The sequence below is a fragment of the Vanacampus margaritifer genome, chromosome 16, assembly GCF_051991255.1.
Source record: "Vanacampus margaritifer isolate UIUO_Vmar chromosome 16, RoL_Vmar_1.0, whole genome shotgun sequence".
Classification (NCBI taxonomy): Eukaryota; Metazoa; Chordata; class Actinopteri; order Syngnathiformes; family Syngnathidae; genus Vanacampus; species Vanacampus margaritifer.
Window position 1 is genome coordinate 14,093,522 of NC_135447.1, and position 22,505 is coordinate 14,116,026.

The 22,505-nt window shown below is 40.5% G+C and overlaps 2 protein-coding genes across 5 annotated transcripts; one reads left to right on the top strand and one right to left on the bottom strand.

The window, feature by feature from the left end:
* Positions 1-784: 784 nt before the first annotated feature.
* LOC144035855 (uncharacterized) lies at positions 785-11,187 on the bottom strand. The gene is made up of 2 exons (XM_077545886.1): positions 11,034-11,187; positions 785-6,214 (listed from the first exon to the last, which is right to left on the bottom strand). Exon 2 carries the CDS (start codon positions 6,204-6,206, stop codon positions 930-932), a length of 5,277 nt encoding a protein of 1,758 aa, XP_077402012.1. The 5' UTR covers positions 6,207-6,214; positions 11,034-11,187; the 3' UTR covers positions 785-929.
* LOC144035858 (acidic mammalian chitinase-like) lies at positions 11,056-18,881 on the top strand. Of its 4 annotated transcripts, none has more exons than XM_077545894.1 (12): positions 11,056-11,203; positions 13,879-15,984; positions 16,383-16,428; positions 16,519-16,550; positions 16,634-16,660; positions 16,772-17,072; positions 17,221-17,386; positions 17,481-17,605; positions 17,687-17,786; positions 17,887-18,051; positions 18,128-18,211; positions 18,321-18,881. In XM_077545894.1, the coding sequence occupies exons 2-12, from the start codon at positions 15,930-15,932 to the stop codon at positions 18,471-18,473; spliced, it is 1,254 nt and encodes a 417-aa protein (XP_077402020.1). In that variant the 5' UTR covers positions 11,056-11,203; positions 13,879-15,929; the 3' UTR covers positions 18,474-18,881. The 4 variants fall into 4 exon arrangements, with proteins under 4 accessions (XP_077402020.1, XP_077402019.1, XP_077402018.1 ...); XM_077545893.1 differs by having other exon boundaries at positions 13,879-13,930; positions 14,418-16,428; XM_077545892.1 differs by lacking the exon at positions 11,056-11,203 and adding an exon at positions 11,396-11,503 and having other exon boundaries at positions 13,879-16,428.
* The last annotated feature ends 3,624 nt before the right edge of the window (positions 18,882-22,505 follow it).

Here is a 22,505-nt window from a genome sequence, read left to right on the forward strand (position 1 = left end):
ACATTGACCTGCAGCAAACTTACCTTCTTGCCATTTTGCCTAATTTGCATATTTATTTCAGAATCATTCCATACAATTTAGTTCTCCGTATAATAAAATTTGTTTTATACTCGAGTAAATTGTGTTTACCATTCACGGTATGTGCTTCCATAGTGGTCGCCATTGAAAAGTGACATTGAATTTGGTTGTCGGGGTACTTTTTTTCTGACTTCGCAAGCGGGATTTCCGAGTTCAAGGGTGCCTTCTCGTACACACTTCCTGGTTTAAAGTCAGAAAAGTCCTACTTCTCACTTTCTTCGAATGCAGCATTAGTCGTGAAGGTGAAGCCCAGATGGAGCTAATTTAAAGACTGTGTAAAATTGAGTACCATTTAATGGTGAACAATTTGCAACAACCTAAGTTCAACGCACATCCATTTTGAAGCACGTGCACTACGGTGCCTCAGAAATACCATCCTTCGCAAGCCTACCACCAATTACTTAATTCTTCTTCGGGCATCCGTATGATGGCGGTGAAATCTAGCGAAACATGTTTGCTTCCTGTAAGGGACCTATTATGTAATATTATTACTATACCTACGATTATATTTAAAAAAAACAACAACAACAACTGTACATTGATGGCCGACCATTTATAGTGGGTTTTTAAAATAATTTACCAGTAAAGTTTCAATAGTACTCAGGTTTTGCAGCTGTTCTCAAAGGCATAAACATATCCAACAATAAACTGTCCTTGGTAAATCTAAATACCACACATGCCAAATAAATTTGAATAGACCCGTCAGTGAGTTTAATCTTTTATTCAAGCACATTTAAAACCCCGTGGTGGTATTGGCACCTGTTTTGGGCTATCTAATGGTTCTGACCAGGCTATTTCAAAATAAAATACCACCCACGGGTTAGCAACTCATACATATTAGATTGAGAGGATTAAGTATGGAATCCTGAGTTACTCTTTTGCCCACCTCGCAAACGCAGGACAAGATGGAGGGTTGACTCTTTCTGGATGTTGTAGTCAGAGAGGGTGCGGCCATCTTCTAATTGCTTTCCTGCAAATATTAACCTCTGTTGTTCAGGGGGAATGCCTTCCTTGTCCTGGATTTTGGCTTTGACATTCTCAACTGTGTCATTTTCCTCGACCTCAAGGGTGATGGTTTTGCCAGTGAGGGTCTTCACAAAGATCTGCATGCCACCTCGCAGACGTAGGACAAGATGAAGGGTGGACTCCTTCTGGATGTTGTAGTCAGAGAGGGTGCGGCCATTTTCTAATTGCTTTCCTGCAAATATTAACCTCTGCTGGTTAGGTGGAATACCTTCCTTGTCCTGAATTTTGGCTTTTACATTCTCAACAGTATCGCTGCCCTCAACCTCAAGAGTGATTGTCTTGCCAGTTAGGGTCTTTACAAAGATCTGCATTCCACCTCTGAGACGCAGGCCAAGAAAGAGGGTGGATTCTTTCTTAATGTTATATTGAAAGACGGTGCGATTACCTACTAATAGCTCTCCAGCAAATATCAACCTCTGTACCGTAGGGGGAATGCCTTCCTTGAAATAGATTTTGACTTTGACATAATCAATTGTGTGACAGCCCATGACCATAAGGGTGATGGTTTTGCCAGAAGGGGTCTTCACAAAGATCGGCACGCCACCTCCGAGACGCAGGGCAATATTGAGGGTGGATTCTTTCTGAATGTTACAGTCAAAGACGGTGCGATTATCTGCTAACATATTTCCAGCCAATATCAACCTTTGTTCTTCAGGGGGAATGCGTTCTTTTAAATAGATTTTGGCTTTGACATCAGCAATTGTGTCACTGTTCTTGACTTCAAGGGGGATGGTTACGCCAGAAGGGTAGGCCTTCAGAAAGATCCGCATGTCACCTCGTAGACGCAAGACAAAATTATTTGAATGCTCTTTTTTGATTTCATAGTCAGAGAGGGTGTGGTCATCTTCCAGTTGCCTTACACCCAAGATCAGCCTTTGTTCATCTGGGGGAAAGTCTTCCTTGTCCTCAATTTTGGATTTGACAGTTTCAACAGTATTGTTGGCCTCAACCTCAAGAGCGATGGTCTTACCAGTTATGGTGCTCACAAAGATCTGCATTCCACCTCTCAAACGCAGGACATGGTGGAGGGTGGACTCCTTCTGGATATTGTAGTCAGAAAGGGTATGGTCATCTTCCAGTGGCTTGCCAGTGAAGATCAACCTCTGCTGGTCAGGGGGAATGCCTTCTTTGCCTTCAATTTGGACCTTGACATTTTCAACTGTGTCACTGGTCTCCACTTCAAGAGTGATGGTCTTGCCAGTGAGGGTTTTCACAAAGATCTGCATCCCCCCTCTGAGACGCAGGACAAGATGGAGGGTGGATTCCTTCTGGATGTTATAGTCAGAGAGGGTGCGGCCATTTTCTAATTGTTTACCAGCAAAGATCAACCTCTGTTGCTCAGGAGGAATGCCTTCTTTGTCCTGGATTTTAGCTTTCACATTCTCAACAGTGTCACTGCCCTCAACCTCAAGTGTGACTGTTTTGCCAGTTAGGGTCTTCACAAAGATCTGCATTCCACCTCGTAGACGCAGGACAAGATGGAGGGTGGACTCTTTCTGAATGTTGTAGTCAGAGAGGGTGCGGCCGTCTTCCAACTGTTTGCCTGCAAAAATCAGCCTCTGCTGATCAGGGGGGATACCTTCTTTGTCCTGAATTTTGGCTTTGACATTCTCAACAGTGTCACTGCCCTCAACCTCAAGTGTGACTGTTTTGCCAGTGAGGGTCTTCACAAAGATCTGCATTCCACCTCGTAGACGCAGGACAAGATGGAGGGTGGACTCTTTTTGAATGTTGTAGTCAGAGAGGGTGCGGCCGTCTTCCAACTGTTTGCCTGCAAAGATCAGCCTCTGCTGGTCAGGGGGAATACCTTCCTTGTCCTGGATTTTGGCTTTGACATTCTCAACAGTGTCACTGCCCTCAACTTCAAGTGTGACTGTTTTGCCAGTGAGGGTCTTCACAAAGATCTGCATTCCACCTCGTAGACGCAGGACAAGATGGAGGGTGGACTCTTTCTGAATGTTGTAGTCAGAGAGGGTGCGGCCGTCTTCCAACTGTTTGCCTGCAAAAATCAGCCTCTGCTGATCAGGGGGGATACCTTCTTTGTCCTGAATTTTGGCTTTGACATTCTCAACAGTGTCACTGCCCTCAACCTCAAGTGTGACTGTTTTGCCAGTGAGGGTCTTCACAAAGATCTGCATTCCACCTCGTAGACGCAGGACAAGATGGAGGGTGGACTCTTTTTGAATGTTGTAGTCAGAGAGGGTGCGGCCGTCTTCCAACTGTTTGCCTGCAAAGATCAGCCTCTGCTGGTCAGGGGGAATACCTTCTTTGTCCTGGATTTTGGCTTTGACATTCTCAACAGTGTCACTGCCCTCAACCTCAAGTGTGACTGTTTTGCCAGTGAGGGTCTTCACAAAGATCTGCATTCCACCTCGTAGACGCAGGACAAGATGGAGGGTGGACTCTTTCTGAATGTTGTAGTCAGAGAGGGTGCGGCCATCTTCCAACTGTTTGCCTGCAAAGATCAGCCTCTGCTGGTCAGGGGGAATACCTTCCTTGTCCTGGATTTTGGCTTTGACATTCTCAACAGTGTCACTGCCCTCAACTTCAAGTGTGACTGTTTTGCCAGTGAGGGTCTTCACAAAGATCTGCATTCCACCTCGTAGACGCAGGACAAGATGGAGGGTGGACTCTTTCTGAATGTTGTAGTCAGAGAGGGTGCGTCCGTCTTCCAACTGTTTGCCTGCAAAGATCAGCCTCTGCTGTTCAGGGGGGATACCTTCTTTGTCCTGGATTTTGGCTTTGACATTCTCAACAGTGTCACTGCCCTCAACCTCAAGTGTGACTGTTTTGCCAGTGAGGGTCTTCACAAAGATCTGCATTCCACCTCGTAGACGCAGGACAAGATGGAGGGTGGACTCTTTCTGAATGTTGTAGTCAGAGAGGGTGCGGCCGTCTTCCAACTGTTTGCCTGCAAAGATCAGCCTCTGCTGGTCAGGGGGAATACCTTCCTTGTCCTGGATTTTGGCTTTGACATTCTCAACTGTGTCACTGCCCTCAACCTCAAGTGTGACTGTTTTGCCAGTGAGGGTCTTCACAAAGATCTGCATTCCACCTCGTAGACGCAGGACAAGATGGAGGGTGGACTCTTTCTGAATGTTGTAGTCAGAGAGGGTACGGCCGTCTTCCAACTGTTTGCCTGCAAAGATCAGCCTCTGCTGGTCAGGGGGAATACCTTCCTTGTCCTGGATTTTGGCTTTGACATTCTCAACAGTGTCACTGCCCTCAACCTCAAGTGTGACTGTTTTGCCAGTGAGGGTCTTCACAAAGATCTGCATTCCACCTCGTAGACGCAGGACAAGATGGAGGGTGGACTCTTTCTGAATGTTGTAGTCAGAGAGGGTGCGGCCATCTTCCAACTGTTTGCCTGCAAAGATCAGCCTCTGCTGATCAGGGGGGATACCTTCTTTGTCCTGGATTTTGGCTTTGACATTCTCAACAGTGTCACTGCCCTCAACCTCAAGTGTGACTGTTTTGCCAGTGAGGGTCTTCACAAAGATCTGCATTCCACCTCGTAGACGCAGGACAAGATGGAGGGTGGACTCTTTCTGAATGTTGTAGTCAGAGAGGGTACGGCCGTCTTCCAACTGTTTGCCTGCAAAGATCAGCCTCTGCTGGTCAGGGGGAATACCTTCCTTGTCCTGGATTTTGGCTTTGACATTCTCAACAGTGTCACTGCCCTCAACCTCAAGTGTGACTGTTTTGCCAGTTAGGGTCTTCACAAAGATCTGCATTCCACCTCGTAGACGCAGGACAAGATGGAGGGTGGACTCTTTCTGAATGTTGTAGTCAGAGAGGGTGCGGCCATCTTCCAACTGTTTGCCTGCAAAGATCAGCCTCTGCTGGTCAGGGGGAATACCTTCCTTGTCCTGGATTTTGGCTTTGACATTCTCAACAGTGTCACTGCCCTCAACTTCAAGTGTGACTGTTTTGCCAGTGAGGGTCTTCACAAAGATCTGCATTCCACCTCGTAGACGCAGGACAAGATGGAGGGTGGACTCTTTCTGAATGTTGTAGTCAGAGAGGGTGCGGCCGTCTTCCAACTGTTTGCCTGCAAAGATCAGCCTCTGCTGATCAGGGGGGATACCTTCTTTGTCCTGAATTTTGGCTTTGACATTCTCAACAGTGTCACTGCCCTCAACCTCAAGTGTGACTGTTTTGCCAGTTAGGGTCTTCACAAAGATCTGCATTCCACCTCGTAGACGCAGGACAAGATGGAGGGTGGACTCTTTCTGAATGTTATAGTTAGAGAAGGTGCGGCCATCTTTCAACTGTTTGCCTGCAAAGATCAGCCTCTGCTGAACAGGGGGAATGCCTTCTTTGTCCTGGATTTTGGCTTTGACATTCTCAACAGTGTCACTGCCCTCAACCTCAAGTGTGACTGTTTTGCCAGTTAGGGTCTTCACAAAGATCTGCATTCCACCTCGTAGACGCAGGACAAGATGGAGGGTGGACTCTTTCTGAATGTTGTAGTCAGAGAGGGTGCGGCCATCTTCCAACTGTTTGCCTGCAAAGATCAGCCTCTGCTGATCAGGGGGGATACCTTCTTTGTCCTGGATTTTGGCTTTGACATTCTCAACAGTGTCACTGCCCTCAACCTCAAGTGTGACTGTTTTGCCAGTTAGGGTCTTCACAAAGATCTGCATTCCACCTCGTAGACGCAGGACAAGATGGAGGGTGGACTCTTTCTGAATGTTGTAGTCAGAGAGGGTGCGGCCGTCTTCCAACTGTTTGCCTGCAAAGATCAGCCTCTGCTGAACAGGGGGAATACCTTCTTTGTCCTGAATTTTTGCTTTGACATTCTCAACCGTATCATTGCCCTCTACTTCAAGGGTGATTGTTTTGCCAGTGAGGGTCTTTACAAAGATCTGCATGCCTCCTCGTAAATGTAGGACATGGTGGAGTGTGGACTCCTTCTGAATATTATAGTCAGAGAGGGTGTGGCCATCTTGCAGTTGCTTGCCAGCGAAGATCAGCCTCTGTTGGTCAGGGGGAATACCTTTCTTGTCCTGGAGTTTGGTCTTCACATCTTCTATTGTGTCAGTAACCTCAACCTGAAGAACAGTAGTCTTCCCAGTAAGGGTCTTCATGAAGATTTGCATGTTTACACCTATGAAGAAAAAAAAAATCTTTGACTGTGTCCTGTGGTGTATGACAGTATAGAATAACTCATAGAATAACATTGGATACGTTTTCTGTGACTATAGCGTGCTGATTATCCGTAGTCTTAGCCTAGTGTAAGACACTGAACTGTTTAAACTTCAAAACAAAAGTGAAGAGGCCAGCAAAATGTGTAACATTCCACAGAGTAATTTACAGCAAAAAATATACACAGGATCGTTCCTTTAAAAAGGAAATCCATACATAACACTGTCAATTTGCTTCACTCAGTTATTAACCAAAACAGTGGACCCTTCAAAGTCAAAAGCAACAATTTTCAAACTATGGTGTTCTACCTCTAGTGATACTACGTGGGCTCCTAATTGTGGCACCCTCGACACGATTTTCTATCGCGCCCCCTACCATCAACGATTTACACGCTTTTACAAATAAGTGGAATAGCAGAATTTTTTTCTGTATTGCCTTTAATTTACAAGTTAACATGTCACATGATTTGAAATACAAAATGGGACATTTTCTTGATTTCATGACTATCTTTAGTAAAACAAATCATGTGATTGACGTACTGTTGTGACATCTAATTGGATAAATTAAAAGCAGTAACAACTTGACCTTTTTTGATCTAATTTTCCCTCTTTTATCTTCACTTTTCCTTTCCTATGCTCTGGACAATAATAATTTTGACATGTTTACAGTTCTCTGGGGTCACATCAATGAATTTCCCCTCCACCACAGAGAGAGCAATACAGTATAACAATTGGTCAGATTGTGTCAGTATTTAGTATTATCATAGTAATATTAATTGGGCAATACTTTTAATATATGTTAGCTGTTCCAGGTTAATTGTCATGTTATTGTAAATATGCATAGCTTCCCCGCTTGATATGTATTCATCCACACAAGATTTTTTTCAGATTTTATCAAGCAGCGTTTTTCTTCTCTTTTTATTTTAAAATTTAGTAGATACGATTATTATTGAAGATAAATTTGTGGGTGCGAGATTAAGAAGAAGGAAAGAAGAACAAACAAAATAAGATTGTACGTCTCAAATTATACAGTGTATATAGTGTGTACTGTATAACAAAACTGGCGGCTGTAAAAGGTCGCAATGTGCTTACAATCAGATATCACCGGACACGTCCAGGCCGGAAATGGTCGAATTTGTCTCTATATGAACCAGTCTGGTTTACCTCCTCCTGACAAGGTAGGCGATAGTGTACTTTTACCGCATCATGTGCTAATGTGTTGGTATTTAATACGTTCGTCACGTAATCATCATAAAAAATTTAAAAACACCAACGAAAGTGTTTGATTTAAAGGCAGTGAGTGACTAAGTGAGCGTCTCGTAAGGTTTTATTACGCGCCTGTTAGCTTTATTCAGTCCCGAATGTAAGACAACAGTTGTCATACATAGAGTGTATGTATTGTTTTCTTTAAAGAATGTACGTGTGAGGTTTTTAATAGTTTTATCGACGTCTAGTTCATTTATTTTGCAACATCCGCAGTACACTGGCTGCCCCATGAAGTCGCTGTCTAAATTTAATTAAACAAATATTGTATACGTATAAGCACCCGAGAGATAACATTCAATCGATTTATAGCCGAACTTAAACGTGTGCTAAATCCGTGAGTAGCTATATTTCCTAAACGGCCATATTGGTCGAACAACTTTTGTATATATATACAAATATTGTCCTGCTTCAAGCAAAACAAAATTTAAGTACAGTGGTGTATTAAATGCATTCCAACAACTACTATTGAGCTGGTAACACTGTCCACTTATTAAAAGGAAAGAACCATCATCTAATAACTAAAGGATTGTGTTGGTGATCCAAATAAACTTTAAGGCCGTTTTCAAATGTTGAATAGAATGTATTGACAATTCTGAACATCAGGGCATTTCTGATCATTTCCACAATGCAAATGCTTCCGTTACACGGTAAAAAACAAAACAGCGTGGCATATTGCTTTTGCCTGTGATTAGCATACAAACCAGACTTATAGTAGTCAAATTACATTTTGTCACATTTTTAAATAAAAAAATAATCCTCACAAATCAAATTACAACAATTCAAATAACAATGCTTTTCAATGAGCTGTGTGCTTCCTTTCACCGAGTTGACTGCCATTTTGATGAATTTTGTGAAGTAAGCTCAGTATTTCCTCATGATCAAAGTAAAGAGAACTTGTCTAACTTCAACAAAACAAATACTTAAAAGTAATGCTATTGAAAAACAACACTTATTTTGATTGGGAGTTTAGGAACAAGGTATTGTGATCGAGATGTGTCAAATCCAGGTCCAGAAAGTAACACCTGTCACAGTTTGGCTTTGCCACAGGTGCTTCTATTGAACCACTCCACCTGTCAGTTGAGTAGAAATACCTGTGTCAAAAGCCAAACTGTGTCAAGGGTTTCACTTTCTGGACCTGAATTTGACACCTCTGATGTGGTCTGATGAGTCTAGTTTAACCCTGTTGTTGAGTGATGGGAGGAGGATGAACTAGCAATACTGCAGAGCTACTGTACACGATCCGACGCACCATATCATCTTGTGGCCCACTAACGCAACTACCTTGTGTCTACTTCATGATCCCTGCAAAATGAATTTGTTCTTTTCATTTTAACCTTTTAATCCGTTTACGCCAGAGATGACACCAAAAATATTTTTAAAAGATTCAGAAACAACAAAAACTGCAGATGTCCTGACTCTTGACTGAAGCCACCTTATCTCAGGAGTCTTACACATCTATATTCATTAACAGAGGTGTCAAAAGTACTCAAACTCCACACAAGTGCAGATACTTGTGGAGGAAACACCCTTGTAAAAGTTGAAGTACCAATTAAATTCCCTTACGTAAAAGTACAAAAGTACAACTATGAAATATATTTAAAAACAAAAGTAAAATGTTACTCTCGCTTGGTTTTGGTTGCTAAGCGATATAACAGGAAGTAGCTTAGTGCCTTTTCCCACTCACCGAAATAAAGCAGGCCGCAGCTAAAATTTTTTTTAAAAATTTGTCACTGTGTTACAACAGAAAGCCCTGGCTTTGCTCATGAGATTGAGACATGATACAATGAATAATGTATAACTTTGCTATATTTTATCCAACCATCCATTTGCTTTTATTTAAAATGAAAAATGCTAGTATGACTTCTCAGGGTTCATAAAATTTGACTACGGTGATGATTGCTGAACTCAAAATGATGAAGATGGACTTCATGGAGGACAAGTTACATAACCAGATTATTTCATGAAGCCACATAGGTCTTGGAAATACTAGTTTATTTTTATAAATAAGACAAAACAATTGTCAATAGAAAGTTTGTCCAGCGGCATGATAGACAAGTGGTTAGTTAGCACAGTCTGCTTGCTCGGCTTTCGCCGGGTCCTTCAGCTCTCAGCATTCCATAAACGTGCATGTTGAGTTCATTTCTTAGGTTAAATGAAGACGTTAGGTGGTAATGGTTGTATAAATTTATATGTGCCTGTGATTGGCTGGTAACCAGTTGAAGATGTACCCCTCTTTTCGACCAAAATCAGCTGGAACAGGCCACAAAACCTTAATGTGTATAAGTGTTATGGAAAATGGTTGGCTGGAGAATGGCCTGTAATTCAAAACAAATATCTAGCTTCGCCAAATACCAAAATAAATCATTTTGAGTAACTACATAGTTCTCGGTTAATTACTTTCTTGGCAATATAGTGCTCCAATACCCAGCCACTGGGCATCCAGAACAAAACTGCCCCCAAAAATTTGTTAATGACTTGCTGTGGCAGCCACTGACACCACAAAATCCAAAAGTCACATCTATTATTTGTGTATGTGGGGTGGGCCTATATATATATATATATAAGCACTATTGCTATTGTGCTTCTGAAATGCCACAAGATGACGCCAAAGCCATTTCTAAAGATGAATGCAAGATAGTGGTTTGAGCCAAGGAAGTATGTTGAAGGGCTACAGCTCAATCAAGAGAAGCTTTTGTATATCAGTTACATAGACTCTTTGCAGCATGTATATGTGCATTTTTGGTGCCCCCGCCCCCAAAAAAGCAAATAATCTGTATGCCACTTTTTTCGAAGGTAATGTAAGATAAATTAGAAATATTAAATTGTTTTGTGTCTTAGTTTGTACTAGTATATTTATGGTTCACAACCTCACGCTATTACTGTAGGCAAGGGGGGGGAGGGGGCATCAGTTACTCGTGGTACAGCTCACCTGACCATTCTCAAGAAAAAGGTGAAAAGAAATGATTCATACATGTCAGATAAATTCGTTTTTTTTCCAGTTACTAACACAAAAAAACATCAGCGAAAATAATGTGTGACTACTGACGCATAATAAAACACCCATCCATCCATTTTAGGGCTTGGTATTACCTATCAAGAACCTCACAATTAAAATAAATTTTGATTCTTTAGGTTGTGACTCTTAGATGTATACAAATTGACTTGCACTTGTACACACATTTCGGTACTTTATCTCACAGTATCAATTCAATCAATCCGTAAACGTTTGGCCTCTGTCTTTGCCAATAAAGATTATATTAAAAAGTTATATTCAGTTGAACTTTTGCCCAAATACTTATCTTCCACCATAAATTACAAATCAATTCTGTAAAAATCCTACATTCTTTCTCTCATGCTTCAAATGTACCTGTGATGAAACCCTAACATCAGTTTTCAATGTTGAAAGCACTGGCTTCACACCACTGCTGCTTGATTTAGTCACCATTTTGTTGTTGCTTGGTCATGCGGTCTCCTTCCATACAATGCGAATCACATATATATCACATTTTTACCTACCCCGAATAAATTTTATATTTTGCTTCTCCTGTGTAGGCGCAGAGGGAGGCAGCTGACTTTGGATGAATGGTGGGATGGACCTGGATTCGTTGCTGGTTAATCGAAAGGCACACACAGTATAGAGACAGACAGTTATTCAGAGTGGGAAGTTCCAGTGACAAGCGGTAGAGGTTTGTGACTTTTTTCCTTTTTCTTTTTTACTCATGAAAGGCATTAAAGCATTAAAGCCAGGGGGAGTGGACCAATAGAATAACATGTTTCATACATTAAACATTTTGTCAATCAACACTGTTGTGAAATGTTATCTCACAATGAAATCATGGGTGTGTTTTCTGTTGATGCCCTTCAAAATGATCCAATGAGCAACTATTACAAAATACGTCAGTGGCTTTCAGAGTACAGTTGAGTTGGAGGTGGTGGCATGGAGTTTAAAAAAACCAAACTTTTTCTGACACATATTGGCTCAAATGGTTGGTGTTTTTGCTTTGTACATACTGGTTTGTTACCATGTTTCAACTATTTTGGAGCATATGAATGCAAAATGATCTAATCTGCTAATTTTACTCACCGAATTAAGTAGCTGAGCTGGAAAGCAAAACTCTCGCTTTACCGGTCATTCTACATTCCTACCCTTACCTATGGTCACGAGCTGTGGGTCCTGTCCAAAAGAACCAGAACCTGGATACAAACGGTCGATATTAGTGTCTTCCACAGACCACTTTTTTACGTCCTTTCTGTGCGTCTGGGGTTTTTATAAATTCATGAAAATGTCCAGTTAACATTGCGCGACTAATAGGAGATGAAGTGCACTGTGTTAACGCGACTGTTAACCGCAAGGTGTCCAGGCTCTCTGTCATCTGGGAGGGGCTCAGAGTGAGGACTCTCCTCTGCATTGAGAGGAGCCCGGTGAGGTGGCTCGGGCATCTTATTAGAAGGATGCCATCTTGATGCCTCCCTGGTGGTGCTCCACCGAGACAGTCCTCCAAACAATAGCGAGACTCGAACCCGGTCCATCTGGTGGAAAGACGAGTTTATCTGACTGAGCTATTTGTCCAGTGATTGTTTTAGTGTTAACTACATGTTTTGTTAGTGTTGACTACATGTTTTCGGTCTACAACCTCACTGTGCCTTTTCCTAATCTCAACCATTAGTGTCCCATGTAAGACGTAACGTGTACTGTACAACCTCATTGAAAGCCTCATCCTAACCCCAATTTCGACCAGACGACCCGGGTTCGAGTCTCAGTTTTGTATTTTTTCGCAGTTTAACATGGCCGATAGAGGTCGCTAAAATACAATATGTAACACTTGACCAATGTGGTCGTTATTGTTGGAGGACTTGTTGGCTCCACTCGGAGTATTCCCCTGGGACGACTCAGGACACACTGGAGAGTCTCTGAAAAAGTCCCAATCAAAATATGTGGTTGTACAAATTATTTTCAAGGAATTACAGTGAGGTGCAAATAATTAAATTGTATAGAACAGAGCTTCAAGTAACACTTAGGAATACACACAGTTTAACCAGAGTTTTGGTAACACAATTTTTTAACCAGGCTCTATTGAATTCAACTGTGGTGCCTCAGTATGAGCACAGGATGGCACCCATGTAATGACGTACATGACTGAGACAGAAGAAAAATAGGAAGGCACGAAGAAGAAATCTGACATGTATTGTGTGCTGAGCTCGCTTTTCACAGAGAGTCCTGGCCAAGAGGCGGCAGAAAATTGCACAACAGGCATGAGGCAACAAAGCCGCTCACAAAGACAACTTCAGCATACTACGTTTCACACTCTTCACACTGCATAGCGGCAGAAATTACACAGGCATGAAATACATAACAGGCCCAAAAAAAAAAGGCAACAGGTTAAAAACATTTGAATTGTTCCGTCATGGTTGATTTTAAAATATTTTTAAGTACGGAGTAGTGGAAATGATTTCAGATTTAAGGTGGCTTGAAGTTATTTCTAAACATGCAGTGTATATGATGAAAAACACAATTTTACCAAGTTCTGTTTGTTAATTGTGTAGTTAATAGCATTTTTTTCTGATAACCTTTTCCCTGTAAACACTATTATGTTTAAGAAAGATTTGAAATGTATAAAGGGGGTAATCGACCACAGAGTGCTTTAGCAATAAAAATCTGTGCATATTTTTCCCTCCTCTAATTATGGAATGTATTGTAGAGGGACGACCATTGTACATAGTAGGTAACTTCTAGCATATGTAGGATGACACTTTCTCGATTGTAATGTCATCCAGAGTTTTCAAAGTGACTTCCATTTGAGTGTGAATAGTTAAAAATCATTCATTTGGGTTTTTGTAGCATTTAATACCATGACAGATTATTGCACTTATCCAAAGTTGACAATTTGATATGTAATTGCTTCACTGTCATTGTTTTTTATATTGTTCTGTATCTTTAACATTATTATTTTTCTCTCTCAACTATAATATTGGGACACCTTAAGAAAAACTACTCAGGCACTTGGTAAAATGAAGGGGGAAAAAAGACCTCAACATGCCACAAGTAACTCAATAACGTACACAAACAAGTGAAAATACAGTTTGACTTTACTATACAATGTTACAAATTAGGGATGTTCGATACCACTTTTTTTTCCCAGACCAAAAACAGTATGAGTACCCAACTCTTGTGTTGTCACCAATACCGATACCAAGTACCAAATACCACTAGTACTTATGATACCAAAAAATGTCCTCCAAAAAACAATGACAGATAATTTTAAAGAAATACTTGTATGTTATATCTCCAATAGAGCATCCCCCCCTAAAATTGCATGAAATGAATGGTGATTTTTCTATTCTTCTATTTTAACCTTCCTAGTTCCTGATCGTCAAACGGCCACAAGAGGGCAATTTTGGTATCAACAGCCATCGTGAGTGCCGATACCTTGAAATAAGGCCAGGTATTGGCCCGATACCAATGCTTAGTATAGATACTCGCCCATCACTATTGAAAATTCACCCATCCATATTTTATATTTTCTATCCCAGCAGACTTTGAGATTTGTGGACTATATGTGATATGGTGGACTATACCCTGACTGGGTGCCAGTCACTCACAGGCTACATATAGATATACACACTAACACACTAACAATACTAAACGTGTTTATACATCTAATACTGGATGGCTACTATGGCAGTCAACACTGTCACAAGAAGTGAAAGGTTTCCTCACAATAATTACACAAGAAAATACTGTTTCATGATGATACACTTCATAATTACTTAATGAGCTAGTGCTATGTTAATTAATCTGTGGTTTTAAGAGGTTGAAGGTTGTGGCACAGTTTTTTTTGTTGTTGTTGCTTTTGCTGAATCATCTCTAGTCAAATAATTTCTTTGTTTATTGTTGTACAGATGGTGTGTCTACGAGTTGCAACCATTCTGGAGCACATGAATCTAATCCATTATCATTTTTTTTAAAGAGAATATAAGAAAATAGGCATTATAATCAGTAGTATAACATTAAACATCTGTTTTTATTCACAGCTCTGGTAATTTGGATGAGATAACCTGTCAAATGAAATAACACTGTGGAGCTAATGTTAAAAATATAAAGCCATGGTTGATTTGTGAGTACAAACATCAAATCAAGTGCTGAACCAGTGAGAATTGAACCGGTCAAATCATTACCGTCAAAACCTTCTTCCAATTGTGAATACGGTTTAAGAGATGGGCAATCAACAATCAGCAATGACGACAAGTTTGTTGTCTTCCTTTTAAACTTGGATTTTATAATTGTATTTTTCATATCTGTGTACAGTATCGCCAGAGCGCGTACTGACACCGATGGTGTTCCCAAAGCAAATGATGCAGACCGACCAAATGTAGTCTGGATGCTTGAAAAGGACCAAGGCTCACTCTGCTTCGTCTATCCTTCCCTCCTTTCCTCAGTCTCTCCTTTGGTCTCTTGAGGTCTCCCTGATTTGTTGGAATTTGGATGTTTCTGGGGTTGGTGAAGAACTCTGGTTGGTGGCCCGGTGGGTGGTGTCTGGTCGGTGCTGGATTTCACTTTACTTTCTTTTCTTTGGTCCTTCTTCGGGTCTCCTGACGGCCTCACGGCTCTGGCTGGGTTCTGAAGTGTTCGGTTTAGGTGAACGGTACGGGATTTTTTAATAGGTTTTAGGTGAACTAATGAATACACACTCACACGCACGTACGCACACACGCACATGCACATACACACACAAAAAAAAAGAAAAAAAAGAGCGCAATGATGATGACATGTCAAATCGGTAAAATCACCGAATGAACAATACTGAGCTCTCCAGAAAGAAAAAAAAAAAATATATAAAAAAATATAAATGACCAAGGCCATAGTGTTGGAGGCCCAAAGTTCATCTTCACAGCAAGTCTCTTGTAGTCATCTGGAATAAATGAATGCACCTGGTGTATTTTATCTAGAAAAAGATATTAGTAATATGTTTCATGTGTATTTATTTATTGATTGATTTATTTAAAGTACTCTATAAATGACCTTGGGTTGAGTTAAGTTTTGGCCAGAGAAACCATGCTGCATGGCCAAGAAGCACAGGACCGGTGAAAAAGCAATACAGTAATAAAGAAGCTGTGACCTGAACGGTAACAATTCACCGGTTCACTAAGGTAACAGAAGTGTTGTGAAAATCAAATTCAAAGTGACTCTGCTAAAAACAATTCACACTTCATATGAACTTTGATCAGGGTGAAGCACAGTTCTCAGTTTGTCTTTTGAGCACACTACAGTTGGTCAGTTTTTTTTTACTCTTCATGCTTGGCCAATTATAACCAATTTTGACAATGAAGGCGTAATGAGAAGGTTAAAGAACATTAAGTTTCTTGAAGGAATAACCAATCCACCTAAATGCCACGCCTTGTTCAACTATATAAATGAGAACATCTCTTCATCGCTCACCCACCAGCACAGAGAAGCTGTCTTTGTTTGGTAAGTAAACATGTTTATTTCTCCATTAATCTAGAAAAAAAGATGTATGCTTAATATGTTAATTGTCTTTCTAATGCCAGTTGTATTTCCATGCTGCTTCCAAACTGGAAAAACCTTGGCGAATGGTAACAATTATAAAGAAGTTAACAAGCATGATGAAAAACGTACTCATTTAATCAGTCATTTAAATAATGTCTATTAAGCGAAATCAGATTTTTTTTTAGTTGAAGAGAGATAGAATGCTAGTCTGCATGTGGTGACCAGTTCAGGGTCAAAGTTAGCTGGGATTGGCTCCAGCTCAACTGTGACCTAAATGAAGTGCTATAAAAAATTGTTTAATGGAAGGAATTGTGCTCTTTCCCCCAATCCCCCATTCCTTTTTTCTCCAATCATTCCAGATGTTCTTTGGTCACTGATTAAATCGTTTCCACAAAAAATAAAAAGGTAAAAAATCTTGACTCAACTATTTGATCTATTCTAGTCAAAGTCAAAGCTTGTATCCCAACCTTTCATGATCTTTTTGTAACTTTATAGCATAAAGATGCACAAGCTCATTCTTTTTACAGGTATTTTGCATTTTTTTGAACAAGTTAAATAAACAGGTTGTGTTTAAAGCTGGACCATTTCTGATGAGTATGTCAATTTGCAGGTCTCTGTCTGACCACCGCTTGGTTGGGTAAGTTATTCTTGCAGTGGCTTGTAGATATTGTGAGCAACTTTCCAAAGTCTAATGTAATTATTAATATACAGTATATTTAAATGCCATGTGATGTTGACAATCTTTCAGGTTCAGCTGAAAAACTGGTGTGTCTCTATGACAGCGTCTCAGACCAACGACAGGGGATTGGACATTTCGAGATTGATGACATACAAGCACATCTGTGTACCCATCTAATATATAGTTTTGTCGGCATTGATAAAACTTTTAAAATTTCCCCTAGTTCCAGTGACGAAAAAAAATTCCCACTTTTCAAGAAGCTGAAGAACAGGCCACACCATGTGCATGCAAAAGAAAGTGAACATGTTTGGTCCAACAGTAATACACATCTGAAAACAATTTTGGAGGTCAACGTGATTTCAGATCCACTGTAAGTAAAGCTGCCCATTGTAGTTATGCTTTAGTTAGTATGAATGACTTCGTAATGGCAAGACAATATGGAAAGCTGATTGCTATCTTGGTCCTCACACAACTTATTTTGTTTTGCCACTAGACAGTATTTTCCTTGTGTTCGACAGATTCCATGAACTCATAGCCATACAAGCAAATAGGGCGACTTTTATCCAGTCTGTGATCTCCATTTTGAGGGAACCTAATTATATGTTTGATGGGATCAACATCTTGTGGCAGAATAAAATGGACGATTTTCAGAAATACAGGGAATATTTTACATTCCTCATCGAGGTATGATCTTGAAATTCTCAACTATTTAGGACACTAGCAGATAAAATAATTGCATTCTTTGTGCCCAATACGCAACGTCTTTCTGTTTGTGTAGGAATTCCGAAAAGAATTTAACAAGGAGGCAGTCGACAGTGAATGTGACGCACTACTGCTGACTGTTAGTGTCTCTGCTGACCCAACAGTTATTACTCAGAGCTACGATGTCAAAGAGATTGCGGAGTAAATACGCATTTTAAAACGATTTTAACAATGTGCCCTCTTCCTCTTTTGCTAAGCAGTTACTCTTCTGTGTTTTATCAGCGACATAGACTTCTTCAATGTGATGACGTCAGATATTGAAATTGTTTTTCTGAAAGGCCGACCATCTTACTGTCCTCCAGAAGAATCCTTCCGTAAGGCGGTAAGTAACAATCAGGCCCATCTATACCTAATTCTATTTATGGATCATGTTGACCGCCATCTGTGTTTTCTTGGCCCAAACCGTTTTTCCCATACGTTAGGCTTCTGCAGTAAACTTCTGGAATAAGGCGGGAGTACCTACTCATAAGATTAACATGGGAATTGGGGTATTTGGAGAAGCTTATTATACTGACAGTCAGGGCTCTATTGAACTGGCGGGAGGCCTTTTGGCTGATTTACCAGAAGGGTTCTTGGCCCGTTTTGAGGTAAATTATGAGCAGCAGCAGTTTTCGTTCGAACAAATGAGAATGTTTTATTTCAAAATGTGGGTCTTCTTTTCAGGTGTGCATTTTCTTGCAAGAACTTCTTAAGGCTTCATCAACTACCCGTGTTGTCTTTGATGACATAGCTTCGATTGATGTAAAGGTAGTCTAATTCCGTCAGAAACAAATCCTTCAAATAAAGGGATAACAATAGTGGGTACGTTTAGAACACATTATTTGCAATTAACATTTTTTTCTCCTTGGCTGCAAAGGTTGATTACATTAAAAAACACCACTTTGGAGGAGCCTTTGTCCTGTCCCTGGACCTGGATGACTTCAATCATATATGCTGCAGTCATGACCACAAATATCCTGTCATTCAACATCTGCACGATAAACTAGTTCTGGATTTTGTAATCCACTAGCATCCTTATGATTCATCTGTCATGAGTTTGAAACAGGGTGGTCTTACAATTACTTTGGTTGCTCTGTGTGTGATTGGTGAATTTACTTAATTGGGGCTATAATGGGGATAAAGATTCATTATCTAACCAGCAGTTATGTGAACTTTTATGACATAGTGCCATTACTATCACAACATGGGACAAATCATTTAAATTTTTCATCAAATTTTTACTCTTGTACTCATCTATCAAGGCAAGAGTCTTTTTTACTACTGGTGTGTTTGTATACGGCCACTGATCATATGGTAATGCAGTTATTTCAAATTATACTGTAGGCTACATTTATCATGACAGCTGCACACATCAGTCTGCATATCATTGAATGTTTTTTTTATCTGGTGATTTTGTGATTAAAATCTCCAATTTTGAGCTGTGCATTGTTTTTATTTATGGTTTGACAAACGTGTTCATTTCAGTACTCGCTACAATAGAGAAATCATTGAAGGTGGGCAAACAGAAACAAACGTTCTAATAATATACTGTATGTATTTTTTTAAACTTCTAACATGAGAATACTGTTCTCCCGGTAAATGATTTCAGTAGTGCTATAAAATTATTAAATAAGTGCTATAAATAATTTCATTAGTGCTTTTCTTTTCTTTGCTCTTGAAAAAGGCGGACACTCCTATTCTGCTCCTCTTCTGCCTTTTTCTTCCCTGCTTGCTGACTTGGTTTTGTGTCGTCTTGTGCAGTCCTTTGTCTTAAATATCATCCCAGCGTCCCGCTACGTTCTCAATGAGAAGAGCAAGGAAGGGGGAACCGGCTTGCCCAGGCGCAACGTTTGCTGCCAGGTATACATTGGATTCCTGGAACAAGTGGAAGATGGTATGCCTGTCAGTTCTTTCAGTAGAGGATGTGGAAGACACTTATATTATTGTAATTCTGAACAATTTCCTGGTTTATTGCAAAGTTCAGAAGATGCAAGCTGTTTTATCGGAAATGGGCAACCTGCCGGCATGGGTACGAGATGTGATCAGCCTGCAAGATTTTACCGAGGTCCTTCGGTGGCTTGCGCGCGTGCTCACGTGCGTGATGGCGTCACGCTACAGGATTGAAGCGGGAATGTTTCATGACTTTGGGAATCAGATTGTGGTTAATGGTTTTTCAGAGGGTAACATGGACACGTTTTAGGAAGAAAATATTTCACTTTATATGCTGTACTTGCGTTGAATTTTGGAGCCCGATCATATCGTACCAACAGCGGACAGGAAATGTCGGGCTATAAGTGGAAATGACATACCACCCTGAATACATCATCCCCCTCTTTTTCATTCTGAAACATAACCATATACTGTACATTTCGAAAAAAATGTATCTCTGTATTTTATATGGAGACAAATGATCGAGGTGAACAGAAAAAAAATAATGTTTAATGTTTTTCAATTGAAGCTGCCGGCTAATTGATGCCCATTGAGAGCTGCAGGGAAAGACGCAAACAGAAATTATAATCTTTATTTTGGAGTCTGTATTTAGGATGTAAGGCTCCCGGACGCTGGAGCCCTCTTCATCCCCTTCACCCCCCCAGTCTCCTGTGCTTCATGCCCCCGTTAGGAACCAGAGAGGTTGTCTCCATGGCAAAGAGACTTTGCCATGTTTTTGCTTGCTGACAGGGACTGAGGACATACATTAACGCAAACACACTTATATGATCACACAATGCGACACACAACCTTATCATGTTCTGTCTCCCTCTATTGGTCAATGTCTTTTTTTTTTCCCTCTTGGATGGATTGCATTGTCAAAGGACCCATATCTTGCTATTTAGACCCTTCTTTAGATACAGTAGACTAAAGGCATAACTTACCTACAATTGTGCTTGAAAGTTTAAATACCCTTTGCAACACAGGGGCATATTCTCTCATTTGTGCTTAAGTCAATTCCTCAGGTGCCTTTTTCAGACACTTTCAATGCATGAGGATTCTCCCCTCTAGGCTTCTGATACATGTGTTACCTGTTGAAAACTTGTGCAGCCACCGTAGAGTTGTAACCCATGGCTTTTGATGATGCCTGCAAGTCCCGGAGTGTGGAGGTTTTTTTTTTTTTGGGTAGCGATCCATCTGGACTATATTTGAGACTTCAAATGTGAACTTCACTTAGGTTTGTATCCGGAAGTTATATACTGATCGTCCCCAGCGGCTCATCTAACGGGCTACTTTGATGGAGCATGTGTATTTGAATTCTGCATTTAATGAATACAACAAAAGTAATTTAATCAGAGTACTGTGCTCATGACTGAATGCATTTTTGGACCTCTTTCATTAGTTGAAAAGCGAGCAAGCCATTGGTGCAAAGCCGCAGACGCTTTTGTGGATTTCATGATGGGTCATGATATGTCAAATAAATACAAAGGGATGGCGAGTTTTAATGTTCAAAATTTTATGGCAAAAAACGGTTTGCAAAAATGTGAACGTCTTTGCTACATTTATCGGACTGTGGATGGATGTTGAAAAAACAGCATGTGCTGCATTCAGGTAGGGATGGGTACCTTTCGCATTTGAACCGATTTGACTCCAATTGTCGATGCTGGGGTATCGATACTGAACAATACCAATTTCCGGTACTTTTGTTCTGTTGTTTGTGGTAATGTTCATTTATTTACCAATAAAATAAGAATACAAAAATAACATTCAGTTTAACAGTCATTTTTATTAAATAAAATCAAAGTCAGATTCATGATGTTTTACTATATGTCAGATTTTCTGACAAATAATAAAACAATGAATGTAGAACACATGAGCCAGAGAGGATGGAGTAAAAAATAAAATAAAGATATTACATTAATAAAGTAATACCATAAATTAATATTACAAATAACAAAGTGAGAAGCTAAGTTCTTTACAATGAACAACATAAAGAACAAAATTAAGCAGTAATACAAGAACAGACGATAAATAATTGTATTAGTGTTATTTTGGTTTCTTGTGATCCCAACTTGGAGTGAAAGTTTGCAAAGAATGTCAGTTGGAAGAGGACATGAATGACAATGAAGAGAATAATTGGGACTCGAGAGAAAACTCAATGTAGACTGTATCCAACGCAGTACGTAATGTTTGCTAGTGCTACAGATTGGCCACAAGATTTTGCAGTTTTATCGTTACCCATGAAATTATAAATATGGTATGAGTAATATTTTGTAACGATGGTAAAGCCACACACCTTATAACATGATTCAAATCGGTGGGTGAAGACGGACATCTGCTATATCCGCGTGTGGTCCGCGCCGAGGAGAGGCAGGCGTCGCGACGGTGCTACCCGCATATGGCGAGCTAATGGCGGGGACTTCCCAGTCGCCGCTCGGCCTCAGCACCAAGAAGTCCACGCCGGTGTGGGGCGCCACCCTCAAGCGAAGCATGCGAGGAACCGCGAAGCTTCACTCTCGTTCGCCTTGCTGGCGGTCAAATCTCGCTTGCTTATTAACCCAAACCCGGAAATGAATTTTAGCATAGCGTGAATGAAATCTAGCGCGAGTGGGTGATGTCAGTACGCTGGTTGTGTGTACACTTCTGCGCTCAAGTGTGCCATAGCAAATTATCAACACATCGACCCCCCGGACAGTCACAATTTAAGACGCGCTTCGGAACATGGCACCGTTTGATTTAATGTGAATCCGTGCCATGATTGCCATCTTCGGTACCCATCCCACTCAGAGTTCACTAATGCACTGACTCTCGGTAAAATTATTTATGTTCATTAAAATGTGAACTAACTTCACTTTCCTTTATTTTCTTTGGTCCTTCCTCGGGTCTCCTGACGGCCTCACGACTCTGGCTGGAAGTGTTCGGTTTAGGTGAACGATATGGGATTTTTTAATAGGTTTTAGGTGAACTAATGAATACACACACACTCGCACGCACGCACACATGAACACACGCACATACACATACTCACCCCCATACAAAAAAAAAAAAGGAGAGCAATGATGATGACATGTCAAATCGGTAAAATTACCGAATGAACAATACTGAGCTCCCCAGAAAAAAAAAAGCTTTATAT

What these genes read in the sequence shown, in the direction of transcription:
- LOC144035855 (XM_077545886.1), bottom strand. Translation starts at nt 6,206, where the DNA reads ATGCAAATCTTCATGAAGACCCTTACTGGGAAGACTACTGTTCTTCAG.
- LOC144035858 (XM_077545893.1), top strand. Translation starts at nt 16,298, where the DNA reads ATGAAGTGCTATAAAAAATTGTTTAATGGAAGGAATTGTGCTCTTTCC. An exon ending in TCTGACCACCGCTTGGTTGG is followed by an intron (nt 16,661 to 16,771) that starts GTAAGTTATTCT and finishes ACAATCTTTCAG; the next exon opens with GTTCAGCTGAAAAACTGGTG. An exon ending in GATGTCAAAGAGATTGCGGA is followed by an intron (nt 17,606 to 17,686) that starts GTAAATACGCAT and finishes GTGTTTTATCAG; the next exon opens with CGACATAGACTTCTTCAATG.